Source organism: Oncorhynchus nerka, linkage group LG18 (genome assembly GCF_034236695.1).
Source record: "Oncorhynchus nerka isolate Pitt River linkage group LG18, Oner_Uvic_2.0, whole genome shotgun sequence".
NCBI lineage: Eukaryota > Metazoa > Chordata > Actinopteri > Salmoniformes > Salmonidae > Oncorhynchus > Oncorhynchus nerka.
This window is the reverse complement of record NC_088413.1, coordinates 20,218,492-20,238,021: the sequence shown is the minus strand read 5'-3', so window position 1 is coordinate 20,238,021 and position 19,530 is coordinate 20,218,492. Positions and strand designations below refer to the sequence as shown.

Sequence of the window (19,530 nt, the reverse complement as noted above, 5' to 3'; positions counted from 1 at the left end):
AAATTTTAGAGAAGGCTGTTGCGCAGCAACTCACTGCCTTCCTGAAGACAAACAATGTATACGAAATGCTTCAGTCTGGTTTTAGACCCCATCATAGCACTGAGACGGCACTTTTGAAGGTGGTAAATGACATTTTAATGGCATCGGACCGAGGCTCTGCATCTGTCCTCGTGCTCCTAGACCTTAGTGCTGCTTTTGATACCATCGATCACCACATTCTTTTGGAGAGATTGGAAACCCAAATTGGTCTACACGGACATGTTCTGGCCTGGTTTAGATCTTATCTGTCGGAAAGATATCAGTTTGTCTCTGTGAATGGTTTGTCCTCTGACAAATCAACTGTAAATTTCGGTGTTCCTCAAGGTTCCGTTTTAGGACCACTATTGTTTTCACTCTATATTTTACCTCTTGGGGATGTTATTCGAAAACATAATGTTAACTTTCACTGCTATGCAGATGACACACAGCTGTACATTTCAATGAAACATGGTGAAGCCCCAAAATTGCCCTCGCTAGAAGCATGTGTTTCAGACATAAGGAAGTGGATGGCTGCAAACTTTTTACTATTAAACTCGGACAAAACAGAGATGCTTGTTCTAGGTCCCAAGAAACAAAGAGATCTTCTGTTGAATCTGACAATTAATCTTAATGGTTGTACAGTCGTCTCAAATAAAACTGTGAAGGACCTCGGCGTTACTCTGGACCCTGATCTCTCTTTTGAAGAACATATCAAGACCATTTCAAGGACAGCTTTTTTCCATCTACGTAACATTGCAAAAATCAGAAACTTTCTGTCCAAAAATGATGCAGAAAAATTAATCCATGCTTTTGTCACTTCTAGGTTAGATTACTGCAATGCTCTACTTTCCGGCTACCCGGATAAAGCACTAAATAAACTTCAGTTAGTGCTAAATACGGCTGCTAGAGTCCTGACTAGAACCAAAAAATGTGATCATATTACTCCAGTGCTAGCCTCTCTACACTGGCTTCCTGTCAAAGTAAGGGCTGATTTCAAGGTTTTACTGCTAACCTACAAAGCATTACATGGGCTTGCTCCTACCTATCTCTCTGAATTGGTCCTGCCGTACATACCTACACATACGCTACGGTCACAAGACGCAGGCCTCCTAATTGTCCCTAGAATTTCTAAGCAAACAGCTGGAGGCAGGGCTTTCTCCTATAGAGCTCCATTTTTATGGAACGGTCTGCCTACCCATGTCAGAGACGCAAACTCGGTCTCAACCTTTAAGTCTTTACTGAAGACTCATCTCTTCAGTGGGTCATATGATTGAGTGTAGTCTGGCCCAGGAGTGGGAAGGTGAACGGAAAGGCTCTGGAGCAACGAACCGCCCTTGCTGTCTCTGCCTGGCCGGTTCCCCTCTTTCCACTGGGATTCTCTGCCTCTAACCCTATTACAGGGGCTGAGTCACTGGCTTACTGGGGCTCTCTCATGCCGTCCCTGGAGGGGGAGCGTCACCTGAGTGGGTTGATTCACTGTTGTGGTCATCCTGTCTGGGTTGGCGCCCCCCCCCCCTTGGGCTGTGCCGTGGCGGAGATCTTTGTGGGCTATACTCGGCCTTGTCTCAGGATGGTAAGTTGGTGGTTGAAGATATCCCTCTAGTCGTGTGGGGGCTGTGCTTTGGCAAAGTGGGTGGGGTTATATCCTTCCTGTTTGGCCCTGTCCGGGGGTGTCCTCGGATGGGGCCACAGTGTCTCCTGACCCCTCCTGTCTCAGCCTCCAGTATTTATGCTGCAGTAGTTTATGTGTCGGGGGGCTAGGGTCAGTTTGTTATATCTGGAGTACTTCTCCTGTCCTATTCGGTGTCCTGTGTGAATCTAAATGTGCGTTCTCTAATTCTCTCCTTCTCTCTTTCTTTCTCTCTCTCGGAGGACCTGAGCCCTAGGACCATGCCCCAGGACTACCTGACATGATGACTCCTTGCTGTCCCCAGTACACCTGGCCATGCTGCTGCTCCAGTTTCAACTGACCTGAGCCCTAGGACCATGTCCCAGGACTACCTGACATGATGACTCCTTGCTGTCCCCAGTCCACCTGGCCATGCTGCTGCTCCAGTTTCAACTGTTCTGCCTTACTATTATTCGACCATGCTGGTCATTTATGAACATTTGAACATCTTGGCCATGTTCTGTTATAATCTCCACCCGGCACAGCCAGAAGAGGACTGGCCACCCCACATATGCTCTCTCTAATTCTCTCTTTCTTTCTCTCTCTCGGAGGACCTGAGCCCTAGGACCGTGCCCCAGGACTACCTGACATGATGACTCCTTTCTGTCCCCAGTCCACCTGACTGTTCTGCCTTATTATTATTCAACCATGCTGGTCATTTATGAACATTTGAACATCTTGGCCATGTTCTGTTATAATCTCCACCCGGCACAGCCAGAAGAGGACTGGCCACCCCACATAGCCTGGTTCCTCTCTAGGTTTCTTCCTAGGTTTTGGCCTTTCTAGGGAGTTTTTCCTAGCCACCGTGCTTCTACACCTGCATTGCTTGCTGTTTTTTTTTTTTGGGGCTGGGTTTCTGTACAGCACTTTGAGATATCAGCTGATGTACAAAGGGCTATATAAATACATTTGATTTGATTTGATTTGATGAGCATCTCACCATTATACACCGATCTCTGGCTTCCCCTGGCGGGGTCACCCCCACCCAAACATTTTGGGGAGTACATTGAGAGATTATTGTATGTGATGTTTTTGAGAAAGATAATTTTTAAAATAAAATATATTTATTGGTTTATTTTAATTTTGATAAGAGATGAAAATGCAATTAATTGAAGGTTATTTGTTGATGTAAAAATCTACATTAACAGATCTTAATAAGGTTGTTTATGTTATTAGACTTGGTGTGAGGTTGAGAGAAACATATTTGTAGCCAGTTGTTCACACGTTTGCCTGATCTCTCATTACCTCAAATGGTTCCACCTGATCTCTCATTACCTTGAATGGTTCCACCTGATCTCTCATTGCCTCAAATGGTTCCACCTGATCTCGCCTTCCATCATTTGAGGATATGTATATCCATTGATAGAGCTGTCACTTGATTATCTTCTCAATATAATAGACAATCTTTGTCATGGTTCAAGACAGAAGCCATGTGAGGATCAGCTGTTTGTTCACCCTGCACCCGCCCACAATTACTAATAACAACCCATCCACAACTTTAAAGTACTACTTAAGTCGTTTTTTGGGATATCTATTCTTGACTATTTATATTTTTGACTACTTTTACTTCACGACATTCCTAAAGACAATATTGTACTTTTTACTCCATACAATTTACCTGACACCCAAAAGTATGTGTACATTTTGAATGCTTAGGACAGGAAAATGGTTTAATTCACACACTTTTTAAGAGAACATCCCTGGTCATCTCCACTGCATCTGATCTAGCGGACTCACTAAAACACTAAAACACATGCCTTGTTTGTAAATTATGTCTGAGTGTTGGAGCGTGCCCCTGGCTATCCGTAAATAATATAAAAACAAGGAAATGGTGCCGTTTGGTTTGCTTAATATAAGGAATTTGAAATGATTAATACTTTTACTTAAATTACGTACTTTTGATACTTAAATATATTTAACCTTTTGCGTGTAGGGGGCAGTATTTTCGTTTTTGGCTAAAAAACGTACCCATTTGAAACTGCCTATTTCTCAGCCCCAGAAACTAGGATATGCATATAATTGTCAGATTAGGATAGAAAACACTCTAAAGTTTCCAAAACTGTAAAAATATTGTCTGTGAGAATAACAGAACTGATATTGCAGGTGAAAGCCTGAGGAAAATCCAATCAGGAATTGCCTCTAATTTTGAAACCTCTCTGTTCCTATGCATATCTATCCTCAATTTAAAGGGATATCAACCAGATTCCTTTTTCTATGTCTTCCCTAAGGTGTCAACAGTCTTTAGACATAGTTTCAGGCTTTTATTTTGAAAAATGAGCGTGAAAGATCACATCGCATCATTTCAACATCTGAGACGACAGGTGGATTAACAAAAGGCTAAGCTGTGTTTTGCAATATTGCACTTGTGATTTCATGAATATGAATATTTTTTAGTAATATTATTTGACTGTGGCGCTACTTCCCTACTTCCATTCATTTTCTACCGGTACAGTTTACCTTCAAAATAGTTCCATGATACTTGTGTGGATCGTAGTGCAAAACGGAGACCACCATCGTGTTTGTGAGAGTCTCATCTATCCATATTAGTTTGTCGGCCAACCCGTTCGGACGCTACAGACGTTTCCATGAGAAGACCGTTTTTCGGGATGTTTCATGGTCTGACAAACGCAGTTGTAACTCCGACACCTTCCACCGCAGAAGGCCACTATAGGCAGATGTGGAAGGCCACTATAGGCAGATGTGGAAGGCCACTATAGGCAGATGTGGAAGGCCACTATAGGCAGATGTGGAAGGCCACTATAGGCAGATGTGGAAGGCCACTATAGGCAGATGTGGAAGGCCACTATAGGCAGATGTGGAAGGCCACTATAGGCAGATGTGGAAGGCCACTATAGGCAGATGCGGTAGATTGAGAAGCAGCCCTTGCAAAAACAGGTATCTCTACCTTAAACTGACAGATTTTGAAGGGCATTTCTTCGTTATGTTCCTTAGATTGATGCTCCTTGCATCAATAGACTAGATACTACTGACCATGCGGACAATCAAACTGTAAAGACTCAATATCGCTAAACAAGAGAATGCATAAGTGTTGAAGTGGTTTGGTTGCCAGGGGAGGCAGGTGAGGGGAGGACGGCTCATAATAATGGCTGGAATGGAGTGAATGGAGAAGTATCAAACACATGGAAACCATGGAAACGATGTGTTTGATACCATTCTATTCCAGCCATTACCATGAGCCCTTCCTCCCCATTTATGGTGCCACCAGCCAGCCGTGGTTGAATCCAGCCCTATCTTTGTGTGTTTTCTCCAACCTCTGGAGGAAAGGAGAGCCCAACGATGGGGATGGAGAGGGAGAGGAGGACCAAGATTTTTTTTGTCTCTCTCTCCAACAAAGCGATATATTGGCTGTGTGAGAAGGTGTCTTGTCAGTGAAAATACTGGTATTGAGTTTATTGTTTAAACCTTTTTCAAACCTCTTCTCAGGGACCCCCAGCCATTCCATGTATTTGAACAATTCCAGAACTAAGTAGCACACCTGATTCAACTTGTCAACTAATCATGAAGCCTTTAACTATTCAAATCAGGCATCCTAGTTCAGGGCTACAACAATTAATGTCTGGGGCTCCAGAGGAGAGGTTTGAAAAAGGCAGCTTTAATCTATGGTCTGCTGAGAAATTAGAGATATACTGTAAAATGTCCATTATTCTATTTGAAAACTCATTGGTTATGTCTTGTTTTTAGACACAAATTAATAAACAAACAACACAGCATCAGCTTAGTTAATTTATTCATCAGGCACAGTTCTGGGGGTGTCCAACACCAGCGACCTCCTGCTGGACCCCAGCTCTGACACACTCTACCTGGGAGCCAGAGGCTCCATCCTGGTCCTGCACACCTCCAACCTGATGGAGGGAGGGACAGAGAGATGAGGGGGTGGGGGGGGGGTGGGGGGGGGAGGGGGAGGACGGAAGGAAGGAAGAAGATACAGGGAGAGAGAGAGAGAGAGGTGTGTGTGGGGGGGGGATGGAGGGAGACTTCTTCACTTGACTGAGTGTGTGTGTTTCTCTGTGCTGTATATTGATTTATTAACCAACCAGAAGAGAATCACGTGTGTATTTGCACCCCATTGGAGGACAGAAATAGGAGGGGAGCCAATCAGGGACAGCAGGGGTGGGGCCCCACCTGCTCTGAGAATCTGGTGATGAGTGACGCCTGTCGGCCAATTTAAGTCAAGACGCCAACTTTGCTCTGTAACAGTACTGTGGAGCCAGCCAGCCAATCCTTATTTGGCCATATGATTGGTCAGAAGCCATGTTGGACTGTTAGAAGTATTCTATGGAAGAACATTAATTGTATAATTCCATGATGCCTTATGTTGTCTTTTTGTGAAAGTAGTAAATGTTTTAATGTTTTTACACGATTTTGAATGTTTCATGGGATTAAAAAAAAAAATCCTTCAGTACCAATTGGTAGTTTCAGGTATCACTTTATTTGTGGCTTTATGTGCCACCTCGGAGGAAGTAATTAAGCATAACTTTATTGAACAATTAAACTTGTCATGTAATATTATAGATTGATCCATGGATTAATTTCACTTTGTCTAAACGTAGTACGTTAATAGTTTAAACCAAAAATACATGACGAATACAGTATTCCTGCTCAATGATTTTCTTTATTCATTTTGCCACAAGCTGCAGAAGGTATATAAGTGCTTTAAAGTCTGATACACAGGTTAATACACACATCTTAATAATAACTATTTCTGGTAGTCAGGATGAGGTTTGTATGTAACATCCACAAATAAACCAATTAACGTATAACAATAGAAACTATGGTCACTCAACATTTTATTGTATTTATTTTTGTAAGAAGCGTGAGAATAAGAAGCTGAGATGGTTGAATTACATCCTCTTTAGGGACAAAGACTCAATGTTCATTTTCTTAATTAATAATTGGCTTCTTAAACATTTTGCAATTCAGGTTACTCTTGGCTATTTTGGTGCTCTGTAGTTTGTTCACAACATCACACCAAAGTGTTGGATCATCTTCTTTCTTGAGGACTTCAGTAACGTTGAACACTTCATAAGGTGGAATCAACACCTCCTCTTCTTTTGTACCCATTTTGGGGAAGGACTTCAGGTAAGCGCCAAAACACGTCTCTATCTCAAAGCAGGACTTGTCTCCAAATTCAGAATTGTCCTTGTTAAGAGAGCTGGAGGTAAAGTAGCCAAATCTAATAGTTTTGTTAACTTTACCCACAAACTTCATTTTGGTTCTTCTGTATGTGATGTGACAAGATTGTTTTTTTTTCAGGAGGCGAATGGCGTCAGTCAGGAGGAAATGCAGGGAGTGGAACTTGAAGGAGGTTGTATACTCATATCTATTGGTCCGGACTGCTTGGTTGAACTCTGAGTGTATTGAAGGATGACCTGTTGTGTAAGCACAGATAGCCTTGATATGATTATGTGAAAGTTTGTCGCCAACATTGTACTCAGACTTGTCCTTTCGGAATCGTTCCTTCACATCTTTTGCACACCTTTCGGCCCACTTCCAGGCATTTTTGAAGGGCTCTTTGTTTTCATGTACAAGATATTCCTTCTGCACCTTGTTGTACATTTGTTCAGTGCATCCATTATACATGTCGTCAACAGAGTCAGGGACCATGTCTAAGGGTATGCTGGAATTGAGACCAGGCTGATGGAGAATAACCTTCAGAGAATACGGAGGAGAATACAGAGAAACAGTTTTATATATATTATTATTATATATTTTTTACTGTAACAATCTTGTTCTCAGATTAAAAGTAGCAAGACTATATGCTGAAAGTACCATCTTGGAGTCCAAGTCTTACCATCTTCGAGTCCACACCCAGAGTCCAAACATGGAAGACACACAGCACAGCAAAGGTTAGGATGTTGTCTGTCCCCATGACTTCAACAGCACTGTAGTAAAACACCATGTACAGGAGACAAATACCAATCATCATAACAATACAAACACATGATACAACATAGCTTTCATCATAACAATACCCAACATGATACAACATAGCTTTCATCATAACAATACAACATGATACAACATAGCTTTCATCATAACAGTACCCAACATGATACAACATAGCTTTCATCATAACAATACAAACACATGATACAACATAGCTTTCATCATCATAACAATACAAAAGCTTTCATCATAACAGTACCCAACATGATACAACATAGCTTTCATCATAACAATACAAACACATGATACAACATCATCATAACAATACAAACACATGATACAACATAGCTTTCATCATAACAATACAAACACATGATACAACATAGCTTTCATCATCATACCCAACATGATAACAGCTTTATCATAACCCAACATGATACAACATAGCTTTCATCATAACAATACCCAACATGATACAACATAGCTTTCATCATGTACCCAACATGATACAACATAGCATTAACAGTCAATCATGAACAACATAGCTTTCATCATAACAGTACCCAACATACAACATAGCTTTCATCATAACAATACCCAACATGATACAACATAGCTTTCATCATAACAGTACCCAACATGATACTACATAGCTTTGATGTTTTTCACATTTTAAAATGAATTGCAAAAGCACCATATAGGAGCTGATAGTAAACATACTGGCAATCATTATATTCATTATAGAAATAGCTTTGATATTATTCACTTCTAAAAATTGATAGGAGTTTTTGGAAAGCCACCATTTAATAAAGGCTTTGTTGTGAAGTAAAACTACTGTCAATCAAGTCTCATTCAATAATTGTGGTCTTGGCAATTTCCTGTATTACCAAATGAGGAGAGTTACAAACCACCAGTCAGAGTTATACTTAAACTTCATCTTTAATAATAATTAAGCTTTTGCAATAGCATTTGACTCTCAACAATTCACTATCTCTAATGAAAAGTTGAGAGTGTCAACATAATGTCAACTGAGATATTTTATAGCAAAGATACACCCCTCTCAACTTACATGACGAACCACAGATCTTAGGAAAACTTCACAAAGGGCCTTTTACTTGAGAAAGGAGTATCCCATAGCCAGATAGCATTAGCTATAAATTATCGTCCAGTTTGGTCTCTAAGACGAGGTTCTAATCTTGTTCCTGGTACTTCATAGTACCAAAACATTACCTCATCCAAGGCATAACACAATTGTCAACTCTAGATACTCCCATCTCAAGTAACCCCCCTTGACCCCACTCCTGGACAAGCTCACTGAGGGGAGTGACTTGGCAACAGACATTGTGGAGACAAGTAATTGGTTCCCTGTCAATCACGCCATCCCTTCACATGGTTTAACAGATACATTCACATATGAAGACAATGTTCCATCCTGTTCTCTTCCCTTTCTGATATTCTGCATAGCACCAGAGACATACTAAAGAAAAACCTGACCTCTCCCCTCTCTGGGCCCCAAATGACTTTTCCTTAGCTGAGAAGGGAAAAGTGCAACTGCCAACAGTATAGTCCAAAAGGATACATTCTAACGACAAGTATCTCACATAAGCATATTATGTAAATAAAATATCTTATTTATCTATGTTACCCAACTAATTCTGATTCATCCTCCACATTGTCTTGCTACTTTTTTCCAATTGACCGCAGAATGACAACAGATATATGTAAACTCTATAGAGAACGGAAGGAAACCCGCTCAGGGATTTCACAATGAGGTCAATCGTGACTTTAGAACAGTTAAAGATTGTAATGCTAGTAGTGATAGTAGAAAACTGAGCATGGATCAACAACATTGTACTCACTCCACAACACTTACCTAAATGACAGAAGGAGAACGAAGCCTGTACAGAATACAATGTTGCAAAATGTTGCAGGAAATAGCCTGAAACACAAGGCCAAATGTACATTGGAGTTGCTTAACAAGACGACATTGAATGTTCTTGAGTGGTCTAGTTACAGTTTTGACTAAATTGTCTTGAAAATATATGGCAAGACTAGAAAATGACTATCTAGCAATGATCAACAACCAACTTGATTGAGCTTTAAGAATACAAAAAAATGAAAATGTTGTACAATGCAGGTAGGCAAATGTTCCTAACTTACCCAGAAAGACTCACAGCTGTAATTGCTGTCAAAATTGATTCTAACATGTATTGACTCAGGGGGTTGAATTACTTATCTAATCAAGATATATTTGTTTTATTTTTCATTAACTTCTCACAAATGTAAAATAATTTCTTCCACTTTGACACCTAGTTAGAACTAGGGGCGGCAGGGTAGCCTAGAGGTTAGAGTGCTGGACTAGTATCCAGAAGGTTGCAAGTTCAAACCCCTGAGCTGACAAGGTACAAATCTGTCCTTCTACCCCTGAACAGGCAGTTAACTAACCCACTGTTCCTAGGCTGTCATTGTAAATAAGAATTTGTTCTTAACTGACTTGCCTAGTTAAAAAAAATAGTATTTTGTGTAAATCTTTGACAAAAAAATGACATTTAAATCCATTTGATTCCCGCTTTGTAACACAACTAAATATTAAGTAAGTATTTAGTTAGTATTTAACTATGTATTTAATTAGTACTACTGATATAAACTCTGTAGAGAAATAATGAATACTACCACTGACAATGCTATATATCATACCACCACTGTTGTTGTAACATCTTATACGATTATAATGATCTGATAGTTCAACTTACCAGACTGGAGCACGATTGAGGTTGTTTTGTATTGATCAGCTTCAGGACTTGTGTTTGCAGCTTTTCTGCAAAGGTCTACTTATACCTGGTCAGACATCTGACTAATACAAGCCCACACAACCACAAACATTGTTACCACACAGAAGTACCAGATCCTATGGTCACACGGTCACAGGCTCTCAGGTTGTGTGAGTAACTGGTAATGACGTCACAGTTCCAGCGATTTCTCAGTGATACGATTTAATGTAAAACGTTTGTGAAAGAACCAACCCACTGGTTGAATAAATGTTGTTTTCACGTCATTTCAATGAAATGAGGTTGAACCAGCGTGGAATGGATGTTGAATTGACGTCTGTGCCCATTGGGAAGTATCCTAATATGAATGGAATAGAAAATATTGTCTATTGAACACTTCATAGGGGGGAATCAGCACCTCCTTCTCATGCGGCAGCTGAGAGTACCCCCCCAGTGGGGCACCAAGGTAGGTGGTGACCTCAAAACAGGAGTGAGTTCCAAGGTATTTAGAGGTGATTTGCTTGTCTAAAGAGCTGTCCAAATCGCATTGTAGTATTTCAGACACCATAGAAAGCCTCTGGTTCATCGGAAGATTTAGAAATACTTCATGTTCTTGTTCAGAATTCCTAAGGCATTGGTCAGAAGGTGCAGGGAATGGTACTTAAATATTGTGTTGTTGCTCTTATTTTCGGTACGAGTGGCTTCGTTGAATGACTTGTAAATGTTGGATGGGAATACTTTTTAGTTCAGTTCTGGTTTGTAATGTAAATGTCAATGTAAAATGCACATATAATCAACAGTGTAATGTTTGGATTCAGTCTAGTCAGGTGACCTGTTGTGTCCTCACCTTTCGTTTAATCATTGTTCCATAGTCTCCCAACTGTTCCCTTTTAAGTGCTACCATGGTTATGCATGTATCTTCTGCAAGAAACAAGAAATTAAGCCCTATCCATATAGGTAAATTCCCACGAGTGTAAGTGGTTAATGATATTACAGTTTTTAAAAAATATTTCATAAAATATTTCACATTTGGTCAAATGTGGAATGATACCAGTCATCAGTCAATCATCAGGGTGACTTCTGACTTCTGTTTATATCTTTCCCACTAACAAGTATCTTTTTCTAGTATTTTTCCACTCAGAACCCACACTAAAGTTTGAGGCCCTCTTGAAGGTGTGACACAGTCATCATCAGACTGAGTTTAGTGTAAACACCAACCACAACACAAACAACGTGACAAAGATAAACGTCATTAAGTTAGCCAGATGTAACTATGCAGGTGTCAGTATTGCTGTAATAGTCATTTATGATCATGTCCATCTCTTAGAGATATTGTGTTTTATAGTAGTGGTTGGTACTGCCACAAAAAAAAGTTTCCCAGTTGCATCTGGGAAACTGAATGACATGTATCTTTGTCAGGTTGTGTGTGTTGTGGTTTGCACCAAACTCAGTCTGTTGACTCTGTCACACCTCAAGAGGGCCTCAAACGTTAGCGTGGGTTTTGAGTGGTCAAGTCACTCTGAACTTCAGTGCTCACTAATGTGTAGACAACTTCACGTCAGTCTTTTTTTTGTGGCAGTACCAAGTATCCTAATTTGAATAGAACAGGACAGAATAGACTAAAATAGAACATCTTTATTGTCCATTAACATATTTTATAAATATATCCCATTTGGTAAACATGGATTGATAAAAATAACTGTATGCTGATGGATGTGTAGCTAGCTACAGTATGTAGTCGATCTGTGTATGGACCTTAAAACGTTTGGTATGAACATTAGTTCAGAACCCTTAAAATGTTTGGTATGAACATTAGTTCAGAACCCTTCAAATGTTTGGTATGAACATTAGTTCAGAACCTATCTATGAACCTCAGCTATCATAGTTGTTGTATTGACTTCAAGTCTGAATGGCATTAATGAAGCCTATAGATAGAGTAGAATATAATGACATTTATGTCCCAAGGATGAAAGTCCTATATTCATGTACTGTAGTTATTACCACACATGAGATCCCAACATTGTAGCCTGTACATTGAATATATTCACCGATCATGTACTCATCCTTGGAAAATAAAGGTGCGGTTCAGGTATGAATCTCTGTGAGACATTATTTTTCAGTCATATTCAATACCAGATGTATCAAACTCCATTATTTGAATGATGCTGTGTCTGCATGTATGTATTACAATTATACACTTCAACAGTTTTTACCACTCCTGCTCCTGGGACATCAATGATTACACATTGTAACTATACAATAGACTAGAAACATGTAAAGGCTGATTTGTAATTCATATATACAGCAATACACCTATGCGTATCTAACTCCCTTCATCTACATTCATCTGAGGACACAGGATAGTATTCCAATGTTATAAATACATAATACATGCATTATAAATATTATAATTGTAATAGTATGTTCTAAATACAAGTTCAATCTGTACTTCAATGCACATATGGTGTTTATTAAAACAAAGAGGAAGAAAGAGGAGGTAGAGGTAGAGGTGTAGAAGACAGAACAGGTCAAACAGAGGAACAGGGAAGACAGCATATGATTAATGAATTACAGTGTTACACTACTATTATCTCAGTTCATCACAATTACAAAGTGTCTCTAGCGGTGTCTCCTAACCAGCCTTGGGCTCCCAGTCGGCCCGAAGGTTATCTTAAGAGTGGGTGAGGTGGCAATGACGGGACTGGCTTCCTCTCTCACATCAAAACATACCTGCAGACGAGAGACAGATGGATAGAGAGAGAGCATGATTAAGCTTAGTTGTTTTTTATTCTAACACGGTCACCATAATCATCTGGAGGTGAAATACAAAACTCACCTTGGATCATTAACTCTGGGACTACTACATCTCTATCTGTATGTCAATGTAAAGCATCTCTTTAATAATACTTCCTGTATAATATAGGGATAATATCCCTTATAACAAATCATGATAACATTGGATAGATAGATACATGTGCACGTGTAGCATGTGACAATAGCAGGGTCATATCAAGGATAGCATCACAAATGAATACATAAATACCACATGAGGTTTGATGATAACTTGATCATTTGAATCAGCTGCCCACTGCACTGAGGCTAGGTAACACGGTCACCACCGATAAATCCAGGATTATCGAAAACTTCAACAAGCATTTCTCAACGGCCGGCCATGCCTTCCTCCTGGCTACTCCAACCTCGGCCAACAGCTCCGCCCCCCCCCGCAGCTACTCGACCAAGCCTCTCCAGGTTCTCCTTTACCCAAATCCAGAGAGCAGATGTTCTGAAAGAGCTGCAAAACCTGGACCCGTACAAATCAGCTGGGCTTGACAATCTGTACCCTCTATTTCTGAAACTATCCGCCGCCATTGTCGCAACCCCTATTACCAGCCTGTTCAAACTCTCTTTCATATCGTCTGAGATCCCCAGGGATTGGAAAGCTGCCGCAGTCATCCCCCTCTTAAAAGGGGGAGACACCCTGGACCCAAACTGTTACAGACCTATATCCATCCTGCCCTGCCTATCTAAGGTCTTTGAAAGCCAAGTCAACAAACAGGTCATTGACCATCTCGAATCCCACCGTACCTTCTCCGCTGTGCAATCTGGTTTCCGAGCCGGTCAAGGGGGCACCTCAGCCACGCTCAAGGTACTAAACGATATCATAACCGCCATCGATAAAAGACAGTACTGTGCAGCCGTCTTCATCGACCTTGCCAAGGCTTTCGACTGTCAATCACCATATTCTTATCGGCAGACTCAGTAGCCTCGGTTTTTCTGATGACTGCCTTGCCTGGTTCACCAACTACTTTGCAGACAGTGTTCAGTGTGTCAAATTGAAGGGCATTCTGTCCGGTCCTCTGGCAGTCTCTATGGGGGTGCCACAGGGTTCAATTCTCGGGCCGACTCTTTTCTCTGTATATATCAATGATGTTGCTCTTGCTGCGGGCGATTCCCTGATCCACCTCTACGCAGACGACACCATTCTGTATACTTCCGGCCCGTCCTTGGACACTGTGCTATCTAACCTCCAAACGAGCTTCAATGCCATACAACACTCCTTCCGTGGCCTCCAACTGCTCTTAAACGCTAGTAAAACCAAATGCATGCTTTTCAACGGTTCGCTGCCTGCACCCGCACGCCCGACTAGCATCACCACCCTGGATGGTTCCGACCTAGAATATGTGGACATCTATAAGTACCTAGGTGTCTGGCTAGACTGTAAACTCTCCTTCCAGACTCATATCAAACATCTCCAATCTAAAATAAAATCTAGAGTCGGCTTTCTATTCCGCAACAAAGCCTCCTTCACTCACGTCGCCAAACTTACCCTAGTAAAACTGACTATCCTACCGATCCTCGACTTCGGCGATGTCATCTACAAAATAGCTTCCAACACTCTACTCAGCAAACTGGATGCAGTTTATCACAGTGCCATCCGTTTTGTTACTAAAGCACCTTATACCACCCACCACTGCGACCTGTATGCTCTAGTCGGCTGGCCCTCGCTACATATTCGTCGCCAGACCCACTGGCTCCAGTTCATCTACAAGTCCATGCTAGGTAAATCTCCGCCTTATCTCAGTTCACTGGTCACGATGGCAACACCCACCCATAGCACGCGCTCCAGCAGGTGTATCTCACTGATCATCCCTAAAGCCAACACCTCATTTGGCCGCCTTTTGTTCCAGTTCTCTGCTGCCTGTGACTGGAACGAATTGCAAAAATCGCTGATGTTGGAGACTTTTATCTCCCTCTCCAATTTCAAACATCTGCTATCTGAGCAGCTAACCGATCGCTGCAGCTGTACATAGTCTATCGGTAAATAGCCCACCCAATTTTACCTACCTCATCCCCATACTGTTTTTATTTATTTACTTTTCTGCTCTTTTGCACACCAATATCTCTACCTGTTCATGACCATCTGATCATTTATCACTCCAGTGTTAATCTGCAAAATTAAAATTATTCGCCTACCTCCTCATGCCTTTTGCACACAATGTATATAGACTCTTTTTTTTCTACTGTGTTATTGATTTGTTAATTGTATACTCCATGTGTAACTCTGTGTTGTCTGTTCACACTGCTATGCTTTATCTTGGCCAGGTCGCAGTTGCAAATGAGAACTTGTTCTCAACTAGCCTACCTGGTTAAATAAAGGTGAAATAAAATAAAATAAAAAAAAGTGCTAAGGCAAAAACAAAAAAATAGACTACACAAAAGTACTTGATCTATCCAAAATAGCCTACTCTCTCACTTTGACAGCTGGGCCTGTTATCCTTTCACCCTCCTCCAAAAAAATCAAAATGTTTGCCATTATCAAGAGTGGCACTGGGGCTAAAACAATATCCATTGTGTTGGAGGACTGTACCTAAAATGGCTGGAGACTCATAACTAATCGAAGAGCATGTATGTATATGTCCTGACCAGTTAGAGGAGGAGTGAGTGGTAGGGTTCAATTGACGTTGGAGCACAGCAAGATTCTCAGAAGACAGGGGGCATGGGATGTCAGGAACAATGACCCCATTGTCACAGTGTATCCAGATTCCAGGTTGTCCTCCTGATAAAGCAGGTACTCCAGATGCTGAATCTGAAATGCTCAAAAGAAACAAATCTGTATTAGTGATGATAAATTTGGCAGCAACAGGGGCTTGATAGTCCAGTGAAAATGGCTGAGTGTTTATCTGGTGTAAATCTGTAGTAAGCATGTGGAAAACATAGTGCATAAGACAAGTACCAAACACCTTTATAGAAGAAGTGCAAGCAGATGAGGAAATGTGGCTATATACAGCAGAATACATTATATAGTGAATCCTGCAAAATGGCAAATGTAAATCAAGGAAAAAACGTGCCCCTGTGCCCAATAAAAACACACACTACCCTCCCAAAAGCATAATAAAATGTTAGACAACCCACCAGTCCCCCCCCCACACACACAAACATTTCTAACTGTTCCTAACAGGTATCTTTTGTGATCTTTCCCCCCTCAGAAACCCCTGCTAACAAGTTTGAGGCCCTCTTGAAGGTGTGAGACAGACAGTCATCAGGTTGAGTTTGGTGTAAACCACAACACACAAATAACCTAACAAAGATAAGATAAATGTCATTTAGTTCCCAATGTAACTTTGCATGTGCCATTACTGTATTAGATATTCATTATCATGTCCATCTTTTAGGTAAACACATTGTTTATATTAGTGTCAAAGACACTGTTTAGTGTCAAAGTGGATAGACGGTAGGTTGTATGATTGTTCACTGCCTCCCTGTGACTTCTGTTTTCTCTGTTAGTCAACATGGCTGCTGAAAGGGTTCTTGATAACTGGGCCCCGCCCCCCCTCTAACCCCTGTCATAACATTATCTGTGTTCCAGGTTGAGTACATTGCAAACACCTACCAGACCTCAAAACTCTTGGATATGTGTTTAACATAGTTTAGGGTTAGGATAAGGGTTAAAGTTATGGTTATGGCTATTGTTAGTTAGTAGATAGTTAGTTGAAATGTTACTGAAGCCTCGGTTCCATTTGCACTTTGAAGCCAGACACAGAGCCATGTATTTAGCTTGCTAATGTTATCGCTACATAACAGACTAGCTAGCTTTATTCCTACCTTGCTAGCCATGGCATTGGCTATATGATGTAGCTAGCTAGCTAGCTTTCAATACGACCTGTGCAGTTAAAAATTCCTGCTATCTCTCGTTAGCTCAATCACAAATAAATTAATGATCCAGCTATGATGCTAATTCATGTCATGTCTTGACTACAACAGTGCTGCTTGTCCATGTGCAAGCTAACAGCAACAAGCTAATACGAGCTAGCTAAACGTGGTATCAGCATCCAGCAGTGATCAGCTGGTGGTTGCATGGTAACAACGTCACCAGCACAATTTATAATCGAGCTGGCACCAGTTGTGAAACTGGGCTGCACTGGCCCGGGTTTCCCTCGACCCAGCTCCAATTAGAGAATTCCATTCGAGCCAGCTCGAATTTGACCCTAATTTGGCCCTAAGGGGCACCCGAGTGGCGCAGTGGTCTAAGACACTGCATCTCAGTGCAAGAGACATTAAAGGCCAGTGGAAATCGATGGACCATACGGAAAAAGAGTTACAAAATGATATTACACAGAGATTACAATGTTTACAGTATTTTTTTTGCACTTTTCACAATGATTTTTCACAACAGTATGTCTGATACCACTGTTGTTGTAACATTTTATCAGATTATAATAATCTGATTGTTGAATTCACCAGACTGTAGTACAATAGATGTTGTTTTGTATTGTTCAGTTTCAGGACTTTTGTGTTGCAGACTGAAAAGACCTATACTTATACCTGGTCAGATTTCTGACTTTACAAGCAGACATACAGTCAGAAGTTTACATACACTTAGGTCATTAAAAGTAGTTTTTCAACCACTCCACACATTTCTCGTTAACAAACTATAGTTTTGGCAAGTCAGTTAGGACATCTACTTTGTGTATGACAAGTAATTTTCCTGCAATTGTTTACTGACCGATTATTTAACTTATAATTCACTGTATCACCATGTCAATGGTTCAGAAGTTTACGTACACTAAGTTGACTGTGCCTTTAAACAGCTTGGAAAATTCCTGAAAATTATGTCATGGCTTTAGAAGCTTCTCATAGGCTAATTGATATCATTTGAGTCAATTGGAGGTGTACCTCTGGATGTATTTCAAGGCCAACCTTCAAACTCAGTGCCTCTTTGCTTGACATCATGGGAAAATCAAAAGAAATCAGCCAAGACTTCAGATTTGTTTTTGTAGACCTCCAGACTACGGTTTGCAACTGCACATGAGAACAAATATCATACTTTTTGGAGACATGCCCTCTGGTCTGATGAACCAAAAATTGAACTGTTTGGCTTGCAAGCCGAAGAACACCATCCCAACCATGAAGCATGTGGATGGCAACATCATGTTGTGGGACTGGTGCACTTCACAAAATAGTTGGCATCATGAGGGAGGAAAATTATGTGGATATATTGAAGCAACATCTCAAGACATCAGTTAAAGTTAAAGCTTGGTCGCAAATAGGTCTTCCAAATGGACAATGACCCCAAGCACATTTCCAAAGTTGTGGCAAAATGGCTTAAGGATAACAAAGTCAAGATATTGGAGTGGCCATCACAAATCCCTGACCTCAAACCTATAGAAAATTTATGGGCAGAACTGAAAAAGTGTGTGTGAGCAAGGAGGCCTACAAACCTGACTAAGTTACACCAGCTCTGTCAGGAGGAATGGGCAAAATTCACCCAACTTATTGTGGGAAGCTTGTGGAAGGCTACCCGAAATGTTTGACCCAAGTTAAACAATTTATAGGCAATGCTACCAAATACTAATTGAGTGTATGTAAACTTCTGACCCACTGGGCATGTGATGAAAGAAAGAAAATATGAAATAAATAGTTCTCTCTACTATTATTCTGACATTTCACATTCTTAAAATAAAGTGATGATCCTAACTGACCTAAGACAGGGAATTTTACCAGGATTGAATGTCAGAAAGTGTGCAAAACTGAGTTTAAATGTATTTGGCTAAGGTGTATGTAAACTTCCGACATCAATTGTAACTACAAATCCTGTTCCCACACTGAAGCACCAAGCTAATATGTGCACAAAGTCATGCAGATCTTCATGTCTGCAAATGTACACATGCATGAGGATGTACACAGCTCTACCTTGGTTCACCACAGGGCCATTTGCAACTAAAAGTGATGCTACTGAGAAAGAGTTAACGTTCCCCCTTTCTGTCTTTCTCACGCTCTTCTCAACCCCAAGTCAAACATCTCAATGTGTGGTCAGTCAGTTGTCATGGTCACCGTCTCTGAGGTTGTGTGACAGGGAATGACGTCACTGGATGAGTTCTACCTATTTGTCAACAACAGGTTTAATTTAAAAATGTTGTGGCAGAACCAAGTATCATAATTCAATAGAATAAAATATAAAATCTTAATTGTCAATTAAAATATGTCGTAAAATATATCATATTTGGTATATGTGGAACAGTGGAGGCTGCTGAAGGGAGTACCCTGTGTTTGATGTATTTGAATCCCTTCCCCTGATTCCGCTCCAGTCATTACTACAAGCCCGGTCTCCACCAACCTCCTGTGATATGGAAGGATACCAGTCATCAGTCAGTCACCAAGGGGGACTTC

General features: G+C 40.8%; 2 protein-coding genes across 2 annotated transcripts in view; both read right to left on the bottom strand.

The window, feature by feature from the left end:
- Positions 1-6,352: 6,352 nt before the first annotated feature.
- LOC115119597 (erythroblast NAD(P)(+)--arginine ADP-ribosyltransferase-like) lies at positions 6,353-7,347 on the bottom strand. The gene has a single exon (XM_029648445.2). It carries the CDS (start codon positions 7,310-7,312, stop codon positions 6,590-6,592), a length of 723 nt encoding a protein of 240 aa, XP_029504305.2. The 5' UTR covers positions 7,313-7,347; the 3' UTR covers positions 6,353-6,589.
- Positions 7,348-11,982: 4,635 nt separating this feature from the next.
- The window catches only part of LOC115125365 (oxidized low-density lipoprotein receptor 1-like), a 70,322-nt gene continuing 62,774 nt past the window's right edge, over positions 11,983-19,530 (bottom strand). The window contains exons 5-6 of the mRNA XM_065003683.1: positions 15,787-15,949; positions 11,983-13,092 (exon numbers count right to left, since the gene is read on the bottom strand). Of these exons, the coding sequence (XP_064859755.1) occupies positions 15,815-15,949 (135 nt within the window). The 3' untranslated portion in view covers positions 11,983-13,092; positions 15,787-15,814. The remainder of the gene's footprint in view (positions 13,093-15,786; positions 15,950-19,530) is intronic.

Bases quoted from the DNA above. Each gene is read 5' to 3' on its own strand.
- LOC115119597 (XM_029648445.2), bottom strand. From the start codon at position 7,312: ATGGTCCCTGACTCTGTTGACGACATGTATAATGGATGCACTGAACAA.